This window comes from Varroa jacobsoni, unplaced genomic scaffold, assembly GCF_002532875.2.
Source record: "Varroa jacobsoni isolate VJ856 unplaced genomic scaffold, vjacob_1.0 scaffold_1039, whole genome shotgun sequence".
NCBI lineage: Eukaryota > Metazoa > Arthropoda > Arachnida > Mesostigmata > Varroidae > Varroa > Varroa jacobsoni.
This window is the reverse complement of record NW_019213941.1, coordinates 121,660-138,092: the sequence shown is the minus strand read 5'-3', so window position 1 is coordinate 138,092 and position 16,433 is coordinate 121,660. Positions and strand designations below refer to the sequence as shown.

General features: G+C 36.9%; 2 protein-coding genes across 6 annotated transcripts in view; one reads left to right on the top strand and one right to left on the bottom strand.

Annotated features, from left to right (window-relative positions):
- SMC1 (structural maintenance of chromosomes 1) overlaps nt 1–16,433 on the bottom strand; it is a 31,748-nt gene that overhangs the window by 5,976 nt on the left and 9,339 nt on the right. For 2 of the 3 annotated variants that reach the window (XM_086970753.1, XM_022843099.2), the window contains exons 2-4: nt 2,670–2,942; nt 1,979–2,133; nt 555–895 (exon numbers count right to left, since the gene is read on the bottom strand). In XM_086970753.1, coding sequence (XP_086826879.1) covers nt 555–895; nt 1,979–2,133; nt 2,670–2,865 — 692 coding nt within the window. In that variant the 5' untranslated portion in view covers nt 2,866–2,942. Of the gene's footprint in view, nt 1–554; nt 896–1,978; nt 2,134–2,669; nt 2,943–6,169; nt 6,301–16,433 lie in introns of those variants that run through there. The other variant, XM_086970754.1, reaches the window with a different exon arrangement.
- On the top strand, nt 6,525–16,148 carry LOC111265995 (UTP--glucose-1-phosphate uridylyltransferase). 3 transcript variants are annotated; one of them, XM_022843104.2, is made up of 9 exons: nt 6,525–6,665; nt 6,844–6,917; nt 8,707–8,850; nt 10,100–10,387; nt 10,507–10,603; nt 10,896–11,099; nt 11,522–11,700; nt 11,916–12,179; nt 12,535–16,148. In XM_022843104.2, exons 2-9 carry the CDS (start codon nt 6,876–6,878, stop codon nt 12,745–12,747), a joined length of 1,431 nt encoding a protein of 476 aa, XP_022698839.1. In that variant the 5' UTR covers nt 6,525–6,665; nt 6,844–6,875; the 3' UTR covers nt 12,748–16,148. The 3 variants fall into 3 exon arrangements, with proteins under 3 accessions (XP_022698839.1, XP_022698835.1, XP_022698838.1); XM_022843100.2 differs by having other exon boundaries at nt 6,526–6,665; nt 10,507–10,726; XM_022843103.2 differs by lacking the exons at nt 6,525–6,665; nt 6,844–6,917 and adding an exon at nt 7,459–8,429 and having other exon boundaries at nt 10,507–10,726.

The following is a 16,433-nucleotide window of genomic DNA, read 5'->3' as shown; positions in this document are numbered from 1 at the left end:
CAATCATACTTGCTGATTTCTGTTGGTTATAAGTCTAAATGTAATAATAAATTGCGAAGCATGAAACGCTAAAGGTTCTATAAAATCGATTAAGGTGATTTGCTTTATTTCCCATGCCATCAAGCAAGGGTGCATGAGATGTGCTTCGTACGATGCCGAACAGCACGGCTGCAAGCCCACGCGCTTAAAGGCTTGAAATTTCACGCGCCTAAGGTTGCCTCAGTTTTTCTAAGTTTACTGAGTTTTTTTTTCTATCATGCGCATTTCGATCTTGATACCACGCCGTACGGTCTTTATGTCTGGGAAAAGTAATTTTTATTTTTAAGATTAAAAAATTAATCCAGAATTATTAGCGATGCTTTGTGTTTCACTTGTGTACCGATCACATAGATGAACTAACGAAAGAATGCTACCCATCACCAAAAACCGGGAGTGTTCGCCATGCCTTTGCTTACATATTTTGTGAGTATGCAAGTAATATATTTATATGCGCATGCACATCACTAAAAAGAAGTAAAAAAACATGTAACTGATTCAAATTAATGAGCACATACTTATGAGTTTTTGTTGCGGCCTCAAGAGATTTCTTCGCCGCATCAAGTTTCTTCTGCATGTGTGCAGTCTTTTCTTTTGCTTTTATATAAGCTGGCTTCCTTTTATTTAATTCGACATCAGCATCTCGGTGAGTCTGTTCAACCTTCGCTAGTTCTCTTTGCGCTTTGCCAACATCTTTCTTTTTTTCTTTAAGTTCTGCTTCAATTTTGTCCTTCCTTCGGTTAACTTCGGCTAACTGAACGTTCTTTTTTTGTAACTCCTCTTCGCATTCTCGACTTTCGCGTTCTTGGTGAAAGAGTCGGAAGAGATGAAGATTCACTTGCTTTGTGCCTACATCCTCCTGAAAAATCATTGGTTATCACCCAAATAGCAGTTTTTCCTATTTTTGTCAGAGTAACATCACCATCTACTTCACATCTATTTGCCGCAGAAGTTTTGCGATATAGCCATCTGATGGACTTCCTCTTAGAATGTACGAAGTAATCTGCCGCCCGGTTTCTAGATTTTATATCAACGTACATTACGTTCCTGAGCAGGTTAATTAATATTTTTCCTTAATTTCATGGAACTATTGTGAAAATTTTTCTCAAGTTTATGCATAAAATTTGGCATTTTTAATTGCTTCCGCATGCCAAACATTACTAACTACCGATTAAATATTGTCTTTAATTTAAAAAACTTTTCTTCATCCTGCAGCGTGTGTAATTGTGTTCCGTAGCGAGCATAATTTTGCGTTGAGTTCACGGTGAAAAGATGAACGTGCCGGCCAGCAAAAGACAACATTTTGACACTTCTTTGTTCTCCGCTTGACAACTGGAAATCTAGGTTTTTAAGTAATTTCGATGAAGTGAAGATGCTCGGTGATAGCCATTTAGTCGCAATTCATAATTTCGGCGCATTTTTTGACTTGTTTAAGAATTAGCTTGCTTTAAAACGTCAACGCGTGGCTGTGCGTTTTCCAGGTTCAGGATGGCATTTTGAACTTAGCCACCCAACCCTATACGCTTCGTTGAGCTTTAGTGTAGTCTCAAATTTGATATCGACACTTTTTATTCCTGGTAATAAGCAATATACAATAAATGCTTAGCGTACCCATCTTTGATATACATTTCCACTCACCACGGAACATCATCGCAACATGTTTGCGGAAGCAAGAACGTGCTTTTGAAATATCCATATAACACTTGGCATATAACACAAGTGAGTTTTGGGAAAAACAATAAAAGATCATAACTGGAAACACGCGTTTACATGTCCCCCCCCCCCCCCCCAAAAAAGAAAGAAAGCTGAAACCCGCCATTTTCATTGAGTCCTAGAAGGTTCAATAAGTATTAGCTGTAGAAGTGTAAGGCAGAACACACTAACAACTAAGCACACTTTATATATCATCAGCGGAGTTACCAATAATAATTGCTGAACAAACCTTAAGCTTTTGATATTTTTCAGCCTCTTGCTTCTCAATCTGGGCTTCCTTTCGCTCTGCAGCAATTCCTTTCTTTTTTTGATAGGTACACTGAGTCTCTTCTTCTGCCGAAATCATCTCCTTTTTACAACGTTCGTACTCCGCTTTGTGATCGCCTAATGGAAAGTAAGCAAACTTTCTAGTCAAGTCAAAGGAATCTTCTATTCAATGGAGTATGTTATGAGGATTTTACCGACTTATAGTAAGTCAAGCTTAATATTCATACACCTTATCTCACATGTTCCAAATTTTTCTTACTCATTAAATTATAATTAACTGTAGCATTTCAAAAGTGGGTTAACTTGTTTTTATGTAATTTGAAGCCAGCCTAACGTTGAAATACACAGCCTAGAATGGATCCGTTATAAATATGGTACCATACTGTATGTGGGTAGATAAAGGTAAGTTAGTAAAAAGGGCCATTCCTCTTAGAGGCTTCTGTTAGAAAAAGTTTAAAATTTTAAGAGAAGCTGTTTGAATTTACGTACTTAAAAAATATGAACCTGAGTCTCAGCTTGTGCTTTCCCTACCTTTTGTTTCAGCATCGGCACAAATTACGTACATAGCAATACGTGACTAATCTAAATAAAATTATAAATATTACAAAACGACTTTTATCCACCAATGATCTCAAGGAAAACTTATCACGTACCTGATCGGCTAATTTCTTCAAAAAGAACTGTACGCTCTTTTGGATTTTTCATCGCAATGCTCTCAACAGCACCCTGAAACACTAGAAAGTTCTTGGCCTTAACATTAATTCCCAGAATTTCAAGCTTTTGAAGATAGTGTTCCGCCGAGCAGGCGACTCCATTGATCAGATATTCTGACGTAGAACCAGTCACCATGCGTGTAAACTGTAGATCAGACCCGTCATCATGTTCGTAGACGGCTTTTACATGAGCCCTGGATGCTACCGGTTGGCCTTTAAAGAATTAGACAGATTGTTATCAGTATTCTGAGAATATTCCGAAATAAAAGATTGTATACAAAAGGAGAATATATATAGAATAGAGTCATACGGATCAAACTTTGCTTAATGGTATCATTGAAAGCAAACGCTGCTTTTGGAGAAAAAATCTACTAGTGTATTTGTCGATGCCTCTTCTGTTGTGTGGCCTAAATGGGCTCATTATGACCCGTTCACTTTTAAGAAGGTATCTATTGAAAACACTCATGTATATTGACCCATACACCCCCACAATACAATTATATGGGCCAGAGGTGAGGCTACGTGAACCACTAATAATTTCGAGCGAAAAAGTCAGTCGTTTAATAAAGCCAAAAGAAAAATGCTTTTCGTCTTAGAAAGGGCACTGATCATAAGTAAAAGAACGTTGCTTTATAATCATTCACAGCCAACTTAGGTAGGTCAAAGATTATAATTCGTCTACCAGAGATTCACGTAAATTCTGAATTCACATAAGTGAAGCTGGGTTTTAGATGGGACAAGTACTTGCATATTCACAAGTTACATTTTGTTCGAAAAATGCGGAGAAACGGTAAGAATGTGACACAGTTTTCTCAAGCTAACATGAAAGCCCTGAAACCTGTACTGCCTCATACCTGTAGTGCATGATTCTGGAATAAACATTCATACTAAATTCTTATCCACAATTTTAATCCTGTGTTGTGATGGGCATGTTAGTAATGTTGTTTTATCCAAATAATGTGCTACATTAATAGTAAGTAAAGCTTCTTTCAGAGGCTTGTGTGTAACGATTATGTGTAAAAATACTGTTCCTCAATTTAACTTATGTTACACATATGCTCATTTCTACTAAAAAAGTTGTACCCTGAGGCCATTTAGTTCTTTCAATTTTTTTTTGTAAAATTAGGACTGACAGCACACGGTTTTATGTGTACTCGAAACGCAGTGAATTAAATGTGGTCGACCAAAATCCAGTTACTTAAATTGCACTATATTTGTAACGCGTATGCATTTTAAAAAATCGAGAAGTTTAATAGTATTACACTATACATTTTAACGCTACTTTGCTAGAAAAAAACGATATATATACTAAGTTTCATACGGCCCCATCTACCCTTCTATATCGTCGGTAATTACCAAACATAAATTATTGCCTCAAAAGCGATTTTCTCTAGTGGTAGCACGCCCTCTTTGCGTTTGGCCGTCATATATTGCAGTTCGCTGATGTCCATGCCTGTCTTTCTCGGACTTCTCAATGGGCGTATGGGATTATAAGTCACATCCCGACAAATGTACAGATGTGCCTAATGTTTAACTGGAATTCGCTTATTCGCGAATCAGTCTCAGCTTGCTCCAAGCCATCACAGCTAGCACCGATACTTAATTGGCCGTGGCATGCTGCCACTTCTGACTCATAAAGTTTTCGGAACGGCAGGAGCCCCTCACGTCTTCGTAAGACTACCTGAATGAGGAACAACCCGACGAATTCAGACGGAAGTTTTTTCTCCTAGAAGGACAAGTTTAGGTACTTGGAACTTATCACACATGTGTAACATTTTGCTAGATACGGTGGTACTTCCCATAAAGAGCACTAAAGAAGTCTTGACTTCCACTTATGTCCTCATCGTTGTAATCACTGACTTGAAGCAGTGTTTCGTCCGTTTCGAGAGATTTCTGCAAGGAAGCCCAAGCAGGTGCTAACATACTCACTGCTGTCCCTAAGCCCCGTAAGGACAATGGCAACAGGATTCGTCATATGAGCGGTCTTAGCACCCTAACTACTTCCATTTTGCCCATACATGGCATAATCTTGTTAGTCGACTACTCAGCTCTTTCCTATTTCTACCATGTTTGGTCCTTGCCCCGTTCTAGGTATGAGCTACCGAGTTTAGCCGTCAACTATGCATCAACTACCGGCTAAAATTTAGTTTATTCAACTGGCAGAGCTCTTCGTATTGGCCAAAATGTATGGACACGGATATATTATTGTATGCGTTAAAAGTACGCAATAATACGCATATCTAAAAAAACTTCCTTAAAAGCCAAAATCGAAGAATCTTTTAACGCATATTTAGTATATTGAAACGTGTTGGAAAGAAAATCGCAAGTCGCATTTTAGCAACCGATCTCACCTCTCCTGTCCCTATCCTCAGTAAAAAGAATTTTTATGTACTTAGTGTTATTTTGTGTACAAAAGAAATAACAGCTGACTAGAAAAGTGGTGAGAACCGTCGAGATTCCAACTCTCACAAATAACGAACATAGTTCCAAAAAAATACATTCTTTATAGCCATAAAGCATACAATGACAAAAGAAGTGTTCTTATAAAAATGAAATTCAGTCTTGTTGCTTTTAAGCAATAATGTACAGCATATGTACTTAACATTGTGAATTCTTGTGTGAAGGCTCTTATGTCGCGCTTTTTATAGAATTCAGTCCCGAAATCCCAATTTACTTTGATAATGTAAGGTGTAATAAACAGAGTGTAGGAGCAGACCACAAACACCTTTTAGCTACTACTTGTACAGCGCCTAGAAAGGATTATAATGCACATGTAATTTTATATATCTGTGCATAACTAAAATCATACCGGTCTTACTGTGTACGCCCGCATACTTGCGGAAAAACTGGATACTACTTCGTTGGGCAATAAACTAGGTGGATGATACGGGGAAGTAGGAATAGCTAAAAATGGTTTTCAGTTTTCTACTACATAACTCATTCTTTTCCAATGTCTTACAACTCACCCCTTTTGTAGGCCGCTGGCACTTTAAATTTTAAATTTTAGACGAATATTGGATTTCAAAAAACGCTTATAACGGCTATGGAGCCAACTTTTGCTATTTCATACGTAGTTCGAAATTAACCTTCCACTGCCGCTCAGCAACTTGATCTAAGACAGTTTGTTAGAAGGTTATATAACCTACACATTCATCATATGTTTGTTGGCTTAACATATGGCCTAAAAAAAAATTCTAAACAAATGCTAAATCTTAAAAGGGTTCAAGTTGCCGTACTTGTAGGATGTATAACGCATGTAGAATGCATGAAATTTATTTTAGATAAATGCAGAGCAGTGACACCAATTATTTATGGCATTTTATTTTGGTGTCGCGTGATTGCCGTTGAAATGAATCTATGTATCATTAATCTGCAGGTTATCGCTCCGCTGATCCGATGTGCTGCATTAACCTTGGTAGAGGAAAACAAAAATTGCAAACCTTGTCATAACATTTCAAGTGGTTGTATGATTTTCTTTTTCCGTAACCTCCTCCGTTAACCAAACCAAGCTGGCCCATCCAATCTATAGCCTCTCCACTTGAATAGGTCACGACGTGTTCAGTCTACCTATCTTCACTGTAAAAATCACGACACTCTTCCAACAATCACGGCTGTAGGGTTAGTAACGACAACATATAGGAGGTATCTGTCCATCAAAAGACACGATAATCATGATGGACCCTTCTTACACCATCGACTGGCACTACGATGTCTGGCTTAAAGATTACTAGAGCTGGTAAAAGGTGCTAGAGAGGTGCCTGGAAAGTGGAATGGACATGACAGTGAGCTCTCACGCCGCTAGTGGCTGAATGACTTTCTCTTTAGAAAAATAGACATTCATTCTCCAACAACGAGGACAACGAGGTGATTTGTAATTGGTGCAAAGACACCACGTTCACAAATAGAAACAGATTGAGGATTATACTATGTAATAAGGTAAGGTACCATTGCTGGGTAAAATTTTTTTCTCTCTATCGTACAACGTGCTGTCAACTCGAATTACAAATGTTTGAAAATTGAAAGGTATATATTATGATTATCCGATTCTAAGGCATTTATATTCTCAGATTTTCTGTTTAAGTTCAATAGTCAACTTTTTTAGTCTATATTTCAGTCTAGTTCACTGTCAGCAACATTACACACAAAATGGCAAACATCCAGCGTGCTCAGCGTAAAGGCATCAGTAGCGTGAGTAAAGACGTGGCACCTGCAAACAAGCACTTGTCCTGCATGCAAACACTAGATATTATCAACTCGCTAAAAAATATCAATATATTTTATTTGTTACTATCCAGTGATGATTCTTTATTCGTACTTGTTACTTGAATGAGTTCATTTTATTGGTTGTGACTGCCATTTTGCCATTACGAGTTCGACGGGGCTATATTACGTACTTTTTATAATGCTCTATGGTAAATAAAAATTCCTTCTAACCAGTTGCGAACATAAATATCTGTACACTTCTATAAAGTAATATTTTAAATGTTTCGCAACTCTCTTAGCTCACAGATGAAAAATTTGAAATAGCAATTTACTTTGCTATTTTACCACTATTCCATCCCGCGCATAATATTCCCAGTACGAAGCATAAACCAGTGCAAATTAAAAAAATGTACCTTTCTAACATGCATATAAACACCGTCTATATATATATATATATATAAAAGTCGCGGTTTTCTGATCGAAAATATAATTCTTTTATATTTTGTTATAATAGCAACTCATAACTCTCGCACTTTGGAACTACGTGGGATTGTGTAGAAATAGAAGTTCAAAACACACAATATGAACTCCCATTTAAAAATGAGAATATTTAATCTTGTGTAAGGTCATCCACATATACCTCTACAACTCGCTTTCTCCAGTTTCTTTCATTTTTATGAACTTCTTAGTTGTCCTTAAACACTTAGATTTTTCGGAATATTGACATATCCATTAAATATTTCATGTATATCGTGGCTAAGCAAGATTTTAGCTAATCTAGACATATCAACATATCTCTATTCGTGGCTACTACCAGAAAATGATTTGTAAATATAGGTAACGGTAGTGCGAAAACAAGCGTTGAAGGCAGTTTCTCAACCCCGAGTCAAAACCATGACCAAAGAAAATCATGGTATCATTTTATCTACATACGTTTCCAAAAATGCTTTTATCGGCACATGAAAAATTATTTATCCGAATATCTGTTTCAATTTCCCAATTAGCATCCTGTATAATGCAACACCTTTTTTGCTAAGTAACGCCGTAACGCATCACATTGAATTACACACTTTGATGAAACTGTTTAATCCACATTCAAGCCAATGGCATGCTTAGCTTTCGTTAGTTCTTTGCTCATAAAAGATGTAGTCTGAACAGTCATACACGACATAATGACTCACACTGGTATTTGTTAAAACATCATAACTCCATTACAACCATTGATTTAGCAACAGTTTCTATTTATAATTTCGGTCACTCTCTCAACAGATATGTGGTAAATCATTCTATAGTTGTATTGGCCGACCTTATTCCTAATTCTCAGAATCCTCTAGACTAAAAACCTCACCGAAACATATGGTTCATATCGGTGCTTTTTAGGCTTTCGTTAAGGCTAACCATCGGAAGATCGTTACGCGCTAAAACGCATTTTTTCGAGTGACTGAATACCCCTAGTTTTTAGAGGATCCCATTGAATACAAGCATCAATAAAATTAGGTACGATTTCACAATTATGTAGTCTCAAATTGGAACAAAAGGCACTATAGGAAAAAACTCTATATCCAACGCGTTTGCCGAAGTTTAGACTATGCAAACGTCTCAATTTAAGGGATTCAGGGGCATAATATTTAATCAAATAATATTTTGAATGCACCTCAAAATCGACATAAACAGGACTGCATCTCACATATAGATTTGGCTTCATATTAACATATGCTGAGTTCCTGTCGTATTCGCCACTCGTGAGAATAAAAAGCTATTTTCACTGCTGCAGATGTTTGGTGGTGCAAAAGATGATGCAGTACGCAAAATCTCGGAAGTGTCGCAATTTAAACAACTGACGAAAAAGGACGCCCAGGTCTTAATGCTCAACGAAATCGAGAAACTAATCACAACGTGTCAATCGAACGAGAAAGAGGTAACGCACTTTCATTGTTTATTCAAATTGTATATTTTACTCTATTTTATCCCATTTGTACCAATTCTTTATTAAATTCAAATAAGGAGTGCAAATTCTACAAAGAAGATCTGATATAAGCCTTTGGGTTATCGTTGGTCTGGTGCCGCATCCTTCAAAGGCGCTCTCCTCAGAGAACAAGAGGCTTTGGCTCAGATGTTCAGCTTTTGTCAAAGGGATACAACTTTACCAAGGTTGCGAACATAACCAATGTGATAATTATTCAGTATTTTGCAATAAAGCAGCTATATGGACGTTTGTAATTATTCGACTTCTTATTTTTATAGTTGTGCTCAAAATATAATGTCTTAGACTGGACAATATGAAATAATTGTACACCTTTTGCTTTACTCTTTAATAGCTACGAGATATCACGCAAGAAATATTGACTGTTGTAAAGCCAAAATGACTCCCAAAGTATGTAATTTGCCCAACAAACCAATTTTAAAAACAGGACAGCATACTTAAACTTACTTCTCTGGCTCATTCCTATTTTTAATATCGGCTGATCTTAGCGTGAGTTTATCGATTAAATAAATACCAAACAAAAGATGTGACGGAATAAAACTTGTACACGCGCTCAACGCCTGTAGCCATTATAGCAATTAGTTAGAACTGCTTAAATATCTTAGTGTAGAAAAGTGGTTTAGTATAGACATGGGGTTGCCATAAACTATAGACACTAGTCTTGAGTCCCGCTCCGAGGACCCACGTATTTTCTACCAACTACGAAAACTTATAGAACTTTAAAACCCTATTTTACTAAATAAACGAATAAACGAGTGATTGCCTTATGGAAGGCCTATAATCCTTTAGTATCAGCTTAAAAAATAAACCGGAAAACATGCATACTTTTTCTGGTTATTTCGTTTTAACAAATATCAGATAACCTCGGACAATGTCAAATGTTCATCATGCTATCCACCTGTCTTATGTTCTTTAAAGTGCTAGTGGTGTCAGGTTTTTCTTTCTGAGCAAAATAAATCTTCATACTTTGTTCTAAGTTCCTAGAATGGTGCCTAGATCCTTTACTACAAACTTCGTTCTGAAACATAATACAGAAGACAGTGTCTTCTAAGACCGAATAGATAGAAAAGAGAATTCTAGAAGTCTCCAGATCCTCTTTAAATTCAACCAGTTGCCCCAAGTTAACCAGGAAAATTTGGAAAATTTTAAAATAAGAATCCGATCATGAGTATATCCTTTACAGAGTGTGGAAGAAGAGCTTCATCGTTTTCAACGGCTATTCACGCGTTTTTTAACGTCTTCAAAACCTATCGACTGGGACAGAATCACAGCTCTGCCGCCGGATGCCATTCGGGATTATGCTGACCTCCCAAAACCATCGGCCGACGTCGTGCAAGATTTGCTTTCCAAGCTAGTCGTTGTCAAACTAAACGGTGGACTTGGAACTTCAATGGGTTGTCAAGGGCCTAAAAGCGCGATACCAGTACGCAACGATCTCACCTTTTTAGATCTGACGGTCCAGCAAATCGAGGTATGCAATCAACCTATGTATATTAAAGCAGTAACCTTGATATGTATAGGTTGCATTAAACGATATTCTAATAATATTAATGAAATGATATTAACTAAGTTGTACTTTCATTCCTGTAGAACCTGAACGCGACCTACGGATGCGATGTTCCACTAGTATTAATGAACTCATTCAATACAGAAGACGATACTATCCAAATTCTACGGAAGTACAAAGGTTTCAACGTTAATATCTTCACATTCCTGCAATCACGCTTTCCACGCATCCACAAAGATACTCTTATGCCGCTGGCCAAAACTCTTGCAGACAAGGATAATGATGAATCCTTCTATCCGCCTGGTATAATTGACAATGTTTATTTATGTATTTATACTATAATAGTTAACTATAGTGAAATATCAAATATTTCATAATTATGGTGTTCTCAATAATCACCAGTAGCATGGAAAGCAAATTTATACCATTTCAGCTTAAATATGTATAAGCCTTTCGTTTCTATGGCTTCTAGGTCATGGCGATTTCTACGAGTCGTTTTGCCAATCAGGTTTGCTCAAGCACTTCTTAAACCAAGGTCGCGAGTACGTATTTATGTCAAACATAGATAATATGGGCGCAACAGTAGATTTAAACATACTGTCGTTCCTCTTGTCCTCCAATGACAAACCAGGATTCGTTATGGAGGTTACGGAGAAAACCCGCGCCGATGTGAAAGGTACTGGTAGATCAAACTGGTATGCGCCACATTGTTACCCACAACCTCGGCAGATATAGAACCATGGGGGATTCCATAAAACAGGTTGCTCCTATTTCACTTCATAGGGTGATGCTTCCTGTGTTCCGAGTTTTGCGTCCGATATAACCGTTAGGCCTTCCATTAAACGGAAAGAAATGTGTCTATGCTCGGGTTCAAATTTAGACTACACCGTGTCCCTAAGATTAGGCAATGTTAAGACCAATAATCAATTTCAGAAAATCTTGTTTTCTATAATTATTTGTAGACTGCTTATCATGAAAACATGCTGTTTAAATGTTGGTTATAAGAAATTATTGTAATACAATAAATTGTCCCTAACTATGACTACAGAAGTGGACATGAAATAGCCTAACTGTAATTTAGCCCGAACTAACTCGCAGGTGGTACGCTTATCAATTATGGGGATCACATCCGACTGCTGGAAATCGCACAAGTCCCACCCGACCATGTAGATGAATTTAAATCTGTCAAGAAATTTAAGATCTTCAATACGAACAATCTTTGGATTCGTCTTGAGGAAATTGAAAACATTGTGGAAAGTGGCTCGCTAGAGCTTGAGGTGCGTTTAAAATGCCATATTATTAATAATCTTTGTCGTAATAAAAAAAATACGTATGTCTAATGCACTTAACGATCATTTTAATAATGCTAGCTTCTGCTTAATTTCTAAATGTATTAATAAGTAATATAAAAAGAACAAATAAATATTAATAATAAAACAAAAATTCGTGGAGTTCAAAGGGCTAACTGATGAGACAATGTTTAACTTTGTAGGTCATCGTGAACCCCAAAACCCTATCAAATGGGATAAATGTCTTGCAACTTGAAACTGCTGCCGGAGCAGCGATTAACCATTTCGGCCATGCATTTGGAATTATCGTTCCCAGGTCACGTTTCCTTCCTGTTAAGAAGACATCCGACCTTATGCTGGCGATGAGCAATCTCTATACAATGAGCAACGGCACCCTCACTATGTCACCTCTTCGGGCATTTCCGACTGTGCCTTTTGTCAAGTTAGGAGATAAGCACTTTTCGAAGGTAATGGCCCTATGATTTATGACAGTGCATGTTATCTACAATTAAAACAATCTTCGCGTTGTTTATAGCTCTAGATCACATGTGCTATACATTCCCTCTCATGAAAATGCACAGCCGGTTACAACGTTATTGTAATAACACATATACTCCATTAGATGTAATATATGTAGTTTATTGCTCTGAACCTCCACCCACTAAGCAGCAATAAAACAGAACTCTTATCGACTTGATACATGTTCCACACATTTGACCCTATATTAAGTAGATTTTTAACTAGTATACATATAGTATTATTATAGTAAGTAGATTGATGTAGAACTGATGTTACGTTTCTCAACACTTTTGGCACGAATAGGTCCGGGACTTTCTATCTCGCTTCAGCTCGATACCAGACATATTAGAGCTTGACCATTTGACTGTATCCGGCGACGTCACGTTCGGAAAAGGTGTTGTTCTCAGAGGAACAGTGATCATTATTGCCAACCACGGAGATCGGATTGATGTTCCAGAAGGAGCAATTCTTGAGAACAAAATCATGTCTGGGAACTTGCGCATCCTTACTCATTGATTTTTCTGCAACTATACCGGCTTCGTGATTATCCGAAACAAGAGACCACTGTTACCTTTTTAAAACAACTAATAATTGCAATTAAGACCGATTCTTTAAATTATGATTGAAAAAACTTTGCTTTTTTCAACAACCTCAACATTTGATTATTTTTTATGCCATGGATGTCTCAGGATGGAGCGTGCTCCTAACAGCCATCAAATGATAAGGTGAAGCAACATTCCGAATCGATTGAAATGTAAAATATTCCACCATTTTGCATATTAATGATCTACAGTTACTTTGTGCGGAATGTTGTTAAGTCTACGATTACGTCATAAGAAATAATTTAAGACCCTTTCACCTGTCAATTTTACAGTGAGCAGTACTTTTTTATTAGCATGGCGCAGTTTTTCGGACATTTTCAGTTGACCACCTACTTAAAATCAATTCCCTTTTTCCGTTACAGATCTGTTTTAGCATTATTTCTGTCGAGCAACAAGCAGCCATACGGTCACACGGTTTTGACCCAATTCGATGAGATTCGGAATTTTTTTTTGTTTTATTTTTCTGATTAGATTTCAACAAAAACATATTTTTTAACGGACGGTTCTTTACGTGCAAAAAGTCTTATTCCTGAAGGTCATATTTATTAAATCTAGCTTGCATTTACCTTAATTAAAGCTCTAACTTGAGACCTAAGGCACTCAACAGTGATTCTCAAAATATATCTGCTTTACTTAGCAAGTAACTTTTCAACAGTAGTCGCACGTTAAGCGATATTGGTAAGTGTTAAGTTTTTAAGGTATCGCTCGAATACGCTACAAAAAATATCTAGCCCGAGCAAAATATTCGAAAAATGTAAACAGGCGCAAGAAATCTCAGAGATACTGAGTGTTGGAGTTTATTTGGACGACCCAGTTGGGAATGAGTACTCCCTCTATTTGAACATGACCACACTTCTCAGTACCGAAAACACAAGATCATCAAAAATGTCTTTTTGCACTATTGCGATGAATTTCAGATGTTTTAAATCGAATCCCTATTGAGAATCCTTCTTTTTGCCCCATGAAAATCCTCCAATTTTTTTGGAAGACATATGCAAATTGTCAATAACACCGATTTCGCAAAAAAAAAAATTCGAATCTCGATGGGAGCTCATCCCACGCAGAGAGTTTGATAATAACGGATCTACGCTAAAATTAAAAGGATAACTCATTGTTCTCCACCATAATAAATTTATAGTTTTGTTTTAAAAAGAACTGACTTTTTTCTAGCTTCAATACCATATTAAAATGCGCGGTTCAGTACCAATAACAGCATCATAACGGAGGTAAGCAAAACAGGCCGTCCAAACAGATTCGGTGCATTTACCTATTTTGAATTTGTATCTTCTCTGGTTTTGTTCTCTCGTGCTTCCGCTTTGTAGTTGCCAAGTGATACTCAGTTTTGCCTTTTTTGCACCTTGATGAAATCTTTCAGCATCGATTTATTATCAAAATGCATATTACCCATGGTGGGCTCACAGTCATCGATTATACGACCCGTAAAGAATATAGTATTATTCACGCTACTAAAATGCAAACTGTTGATGAGCTGATTTTACTGATTCAAATTATAATAACTTGAGTTTGGCGAATTACGCATTCTCCCATTACAACAAACACTATATTGCGCCATATTCTACTGCCGACGTTGCGCGCTTTACAGGCAGTCCAGTGTGCCAATTATTCTTCGAATTTTGCTTGAGTAGGCAAAAACCATACGTTAGTTGCTCTTTCCGTTTTAAACGTATTTCGGTCGGTTCGTGCACATAAAATAGTAAACATCTTTTTATGTGGTTACTTGGCTTAACATAAAACACTTCACCGTACCAACAAATGGTCTATTTAATCACACACGTAATTACATAAACACCTTCCACATGTGAAATTGCCAACACATTAAATATTGCTAGCTTCAAATCTATTGACTATACAAGTCTATTTTCAGCCTAAAAGGCAAACACGAATTATTAAGTATAGCCCGTCTGCTGTTCCAAAATAAACTACTAGTAATGCCACAGGCATCATATGGTTTAATCAATGACCTTATCACACAACAAATGCAGTTTTGAGAACAAACAAGACACCGAATAAACGATTTTGTACTTTCAGTTTATTTTTAATTACGGTATTTATTTCCGATGTCGTTCAGCTAACCGTTCTCTGTCAGCTACCGCACTGCTCAAAAGACACTCGGCATGATAGACATTTTCTTGCATGGCTACTCGTGGTCAAATAGATTTTATAATGACACGCTAAACTAAGCACAATTTATAGGAAATGTTTCTAAGATTGACGTCTATATGTAGGCAAGCACAAAATCTCGCATTATGTTTTACTCAATACTAACCGATGCTTTATATTATATCATTATGGACAAAATGCGCGAAACGCTTACTCAGATACAGTCGCTCGAGCTTTTAGCACAAACGATTTGCAGTGAGCCATGGAAAATCAGAAAAGTCAAGTGGTTCAGACATGTAAGTTTCGTTTCGGAACTACAACCAGAGAGACAGCTTGCTGCACAAGCATTTAGTAAAAGATATACTACTGGAGGCACCGTAGGCTTTTAATTTAAAAAAATCCAGGGGAAAATTTCGAACCCAAAAATGAGTCTCGTGGAAGATTTCTTGTGAACATGAATAACAAATTGTTGAGAATTTTGATGGATTCCGACTCGTTTCAAAGTGAACAAGTATTAGCACTTGAATTTGGTGTGCGTTCGAATACCATAGCTGCCCATTCCGATAAAATTAATAAGGTGGTAAAGTTAAACAAATTGATCAACGAGGATCAAAAACAGCGACATTCATTTCTCATTGCTTTCCCATTATAGTATTACTAAGCACTGAAATGTAAAAACGTAGGTTTTCTACGACGATCGCAAACATTAACGTCAATGGGTGGATACAACTGAACCGACAAAGCATAATTCAAGTAAATGTACAGCTACAGGACCCTGTTATATGTTTCGTGGTGAGTCCTGGTTCGCTCATTACCGATAAAGCTTACTGTTAACAGATGGAGGTGATAAGCAACTTGTACATTAAGCAGCTAAAATCAGTGAACAGAAGTAAACTACCTCTACTGTATGGTAAAATTCTACGGTAGTTAAAATGCACCGACAGTACTCATACAATGCTCCCACAAGTTCCCATCCTCTTCAAAATATGGGCAATCTTCTATAGCAAAATTGTGCGAACCTTAAAATGATATTTAAACTGCCTTCCGAAGCCTTCTTTGCTTTTGTACCTCAACTTTATCTAAAAAAAAATAGGTGATTCTCTAAATTTTAGAAGGCCATAGATAATGATCTATACGTCAATATAAAATAAAAGAAAGATGCCTATGAATAAAGTTCGAAAAGTTAAGAGCTCACTATCTTGTTTTTTACACTAAACGACACAATAAAAGAAACGCAGGATATATACTTTGGTCCTTATTTTACAGGCCTTTAAACCGTTATTTCAGTACTGCTTCAAGTACCTAACAAATTAAGGAATCCAAATAGCAAATTCTATTATTAATCATAAATGAAGTCCTATATTATACGGAAATATATCGAACGTCAAAGCTTAAATTAGTCTTGCGGTCTAGCAGAAAAGTGTATCTAGGTATTTAAAAGCACGGTTACATTGTACTTGTCAATACGAATGTCTCAAA

What these genes read in the sequence shown, in the direction of transcription:
- LOC111265995 (XM_022843100.2), top strand. Translation starts at nt 6,876, where the DNA reads ATGGCAAACATCCAGCGTGCTCAGCGTAAAGGCATCAGTAGC. An exon ending in GTGGCTCGCTAGAGCTTGAG is followed by an intron (nt 11,701 to 11,915) that starts GTGCGTTTAAAA and finishes TTAACTTTGTAG; the next exon opens with GTCATCGTGAACCCCAAAAC. An exon ending in GAGATAAGCACTTTTCGAAG is followed by an intron (nt 12,180 to 12,534) that starts GTAATGGCCCTA and finishes TGGCACGAATAG; the next exon opens with GTCCGGGACTTTCTATCTCG.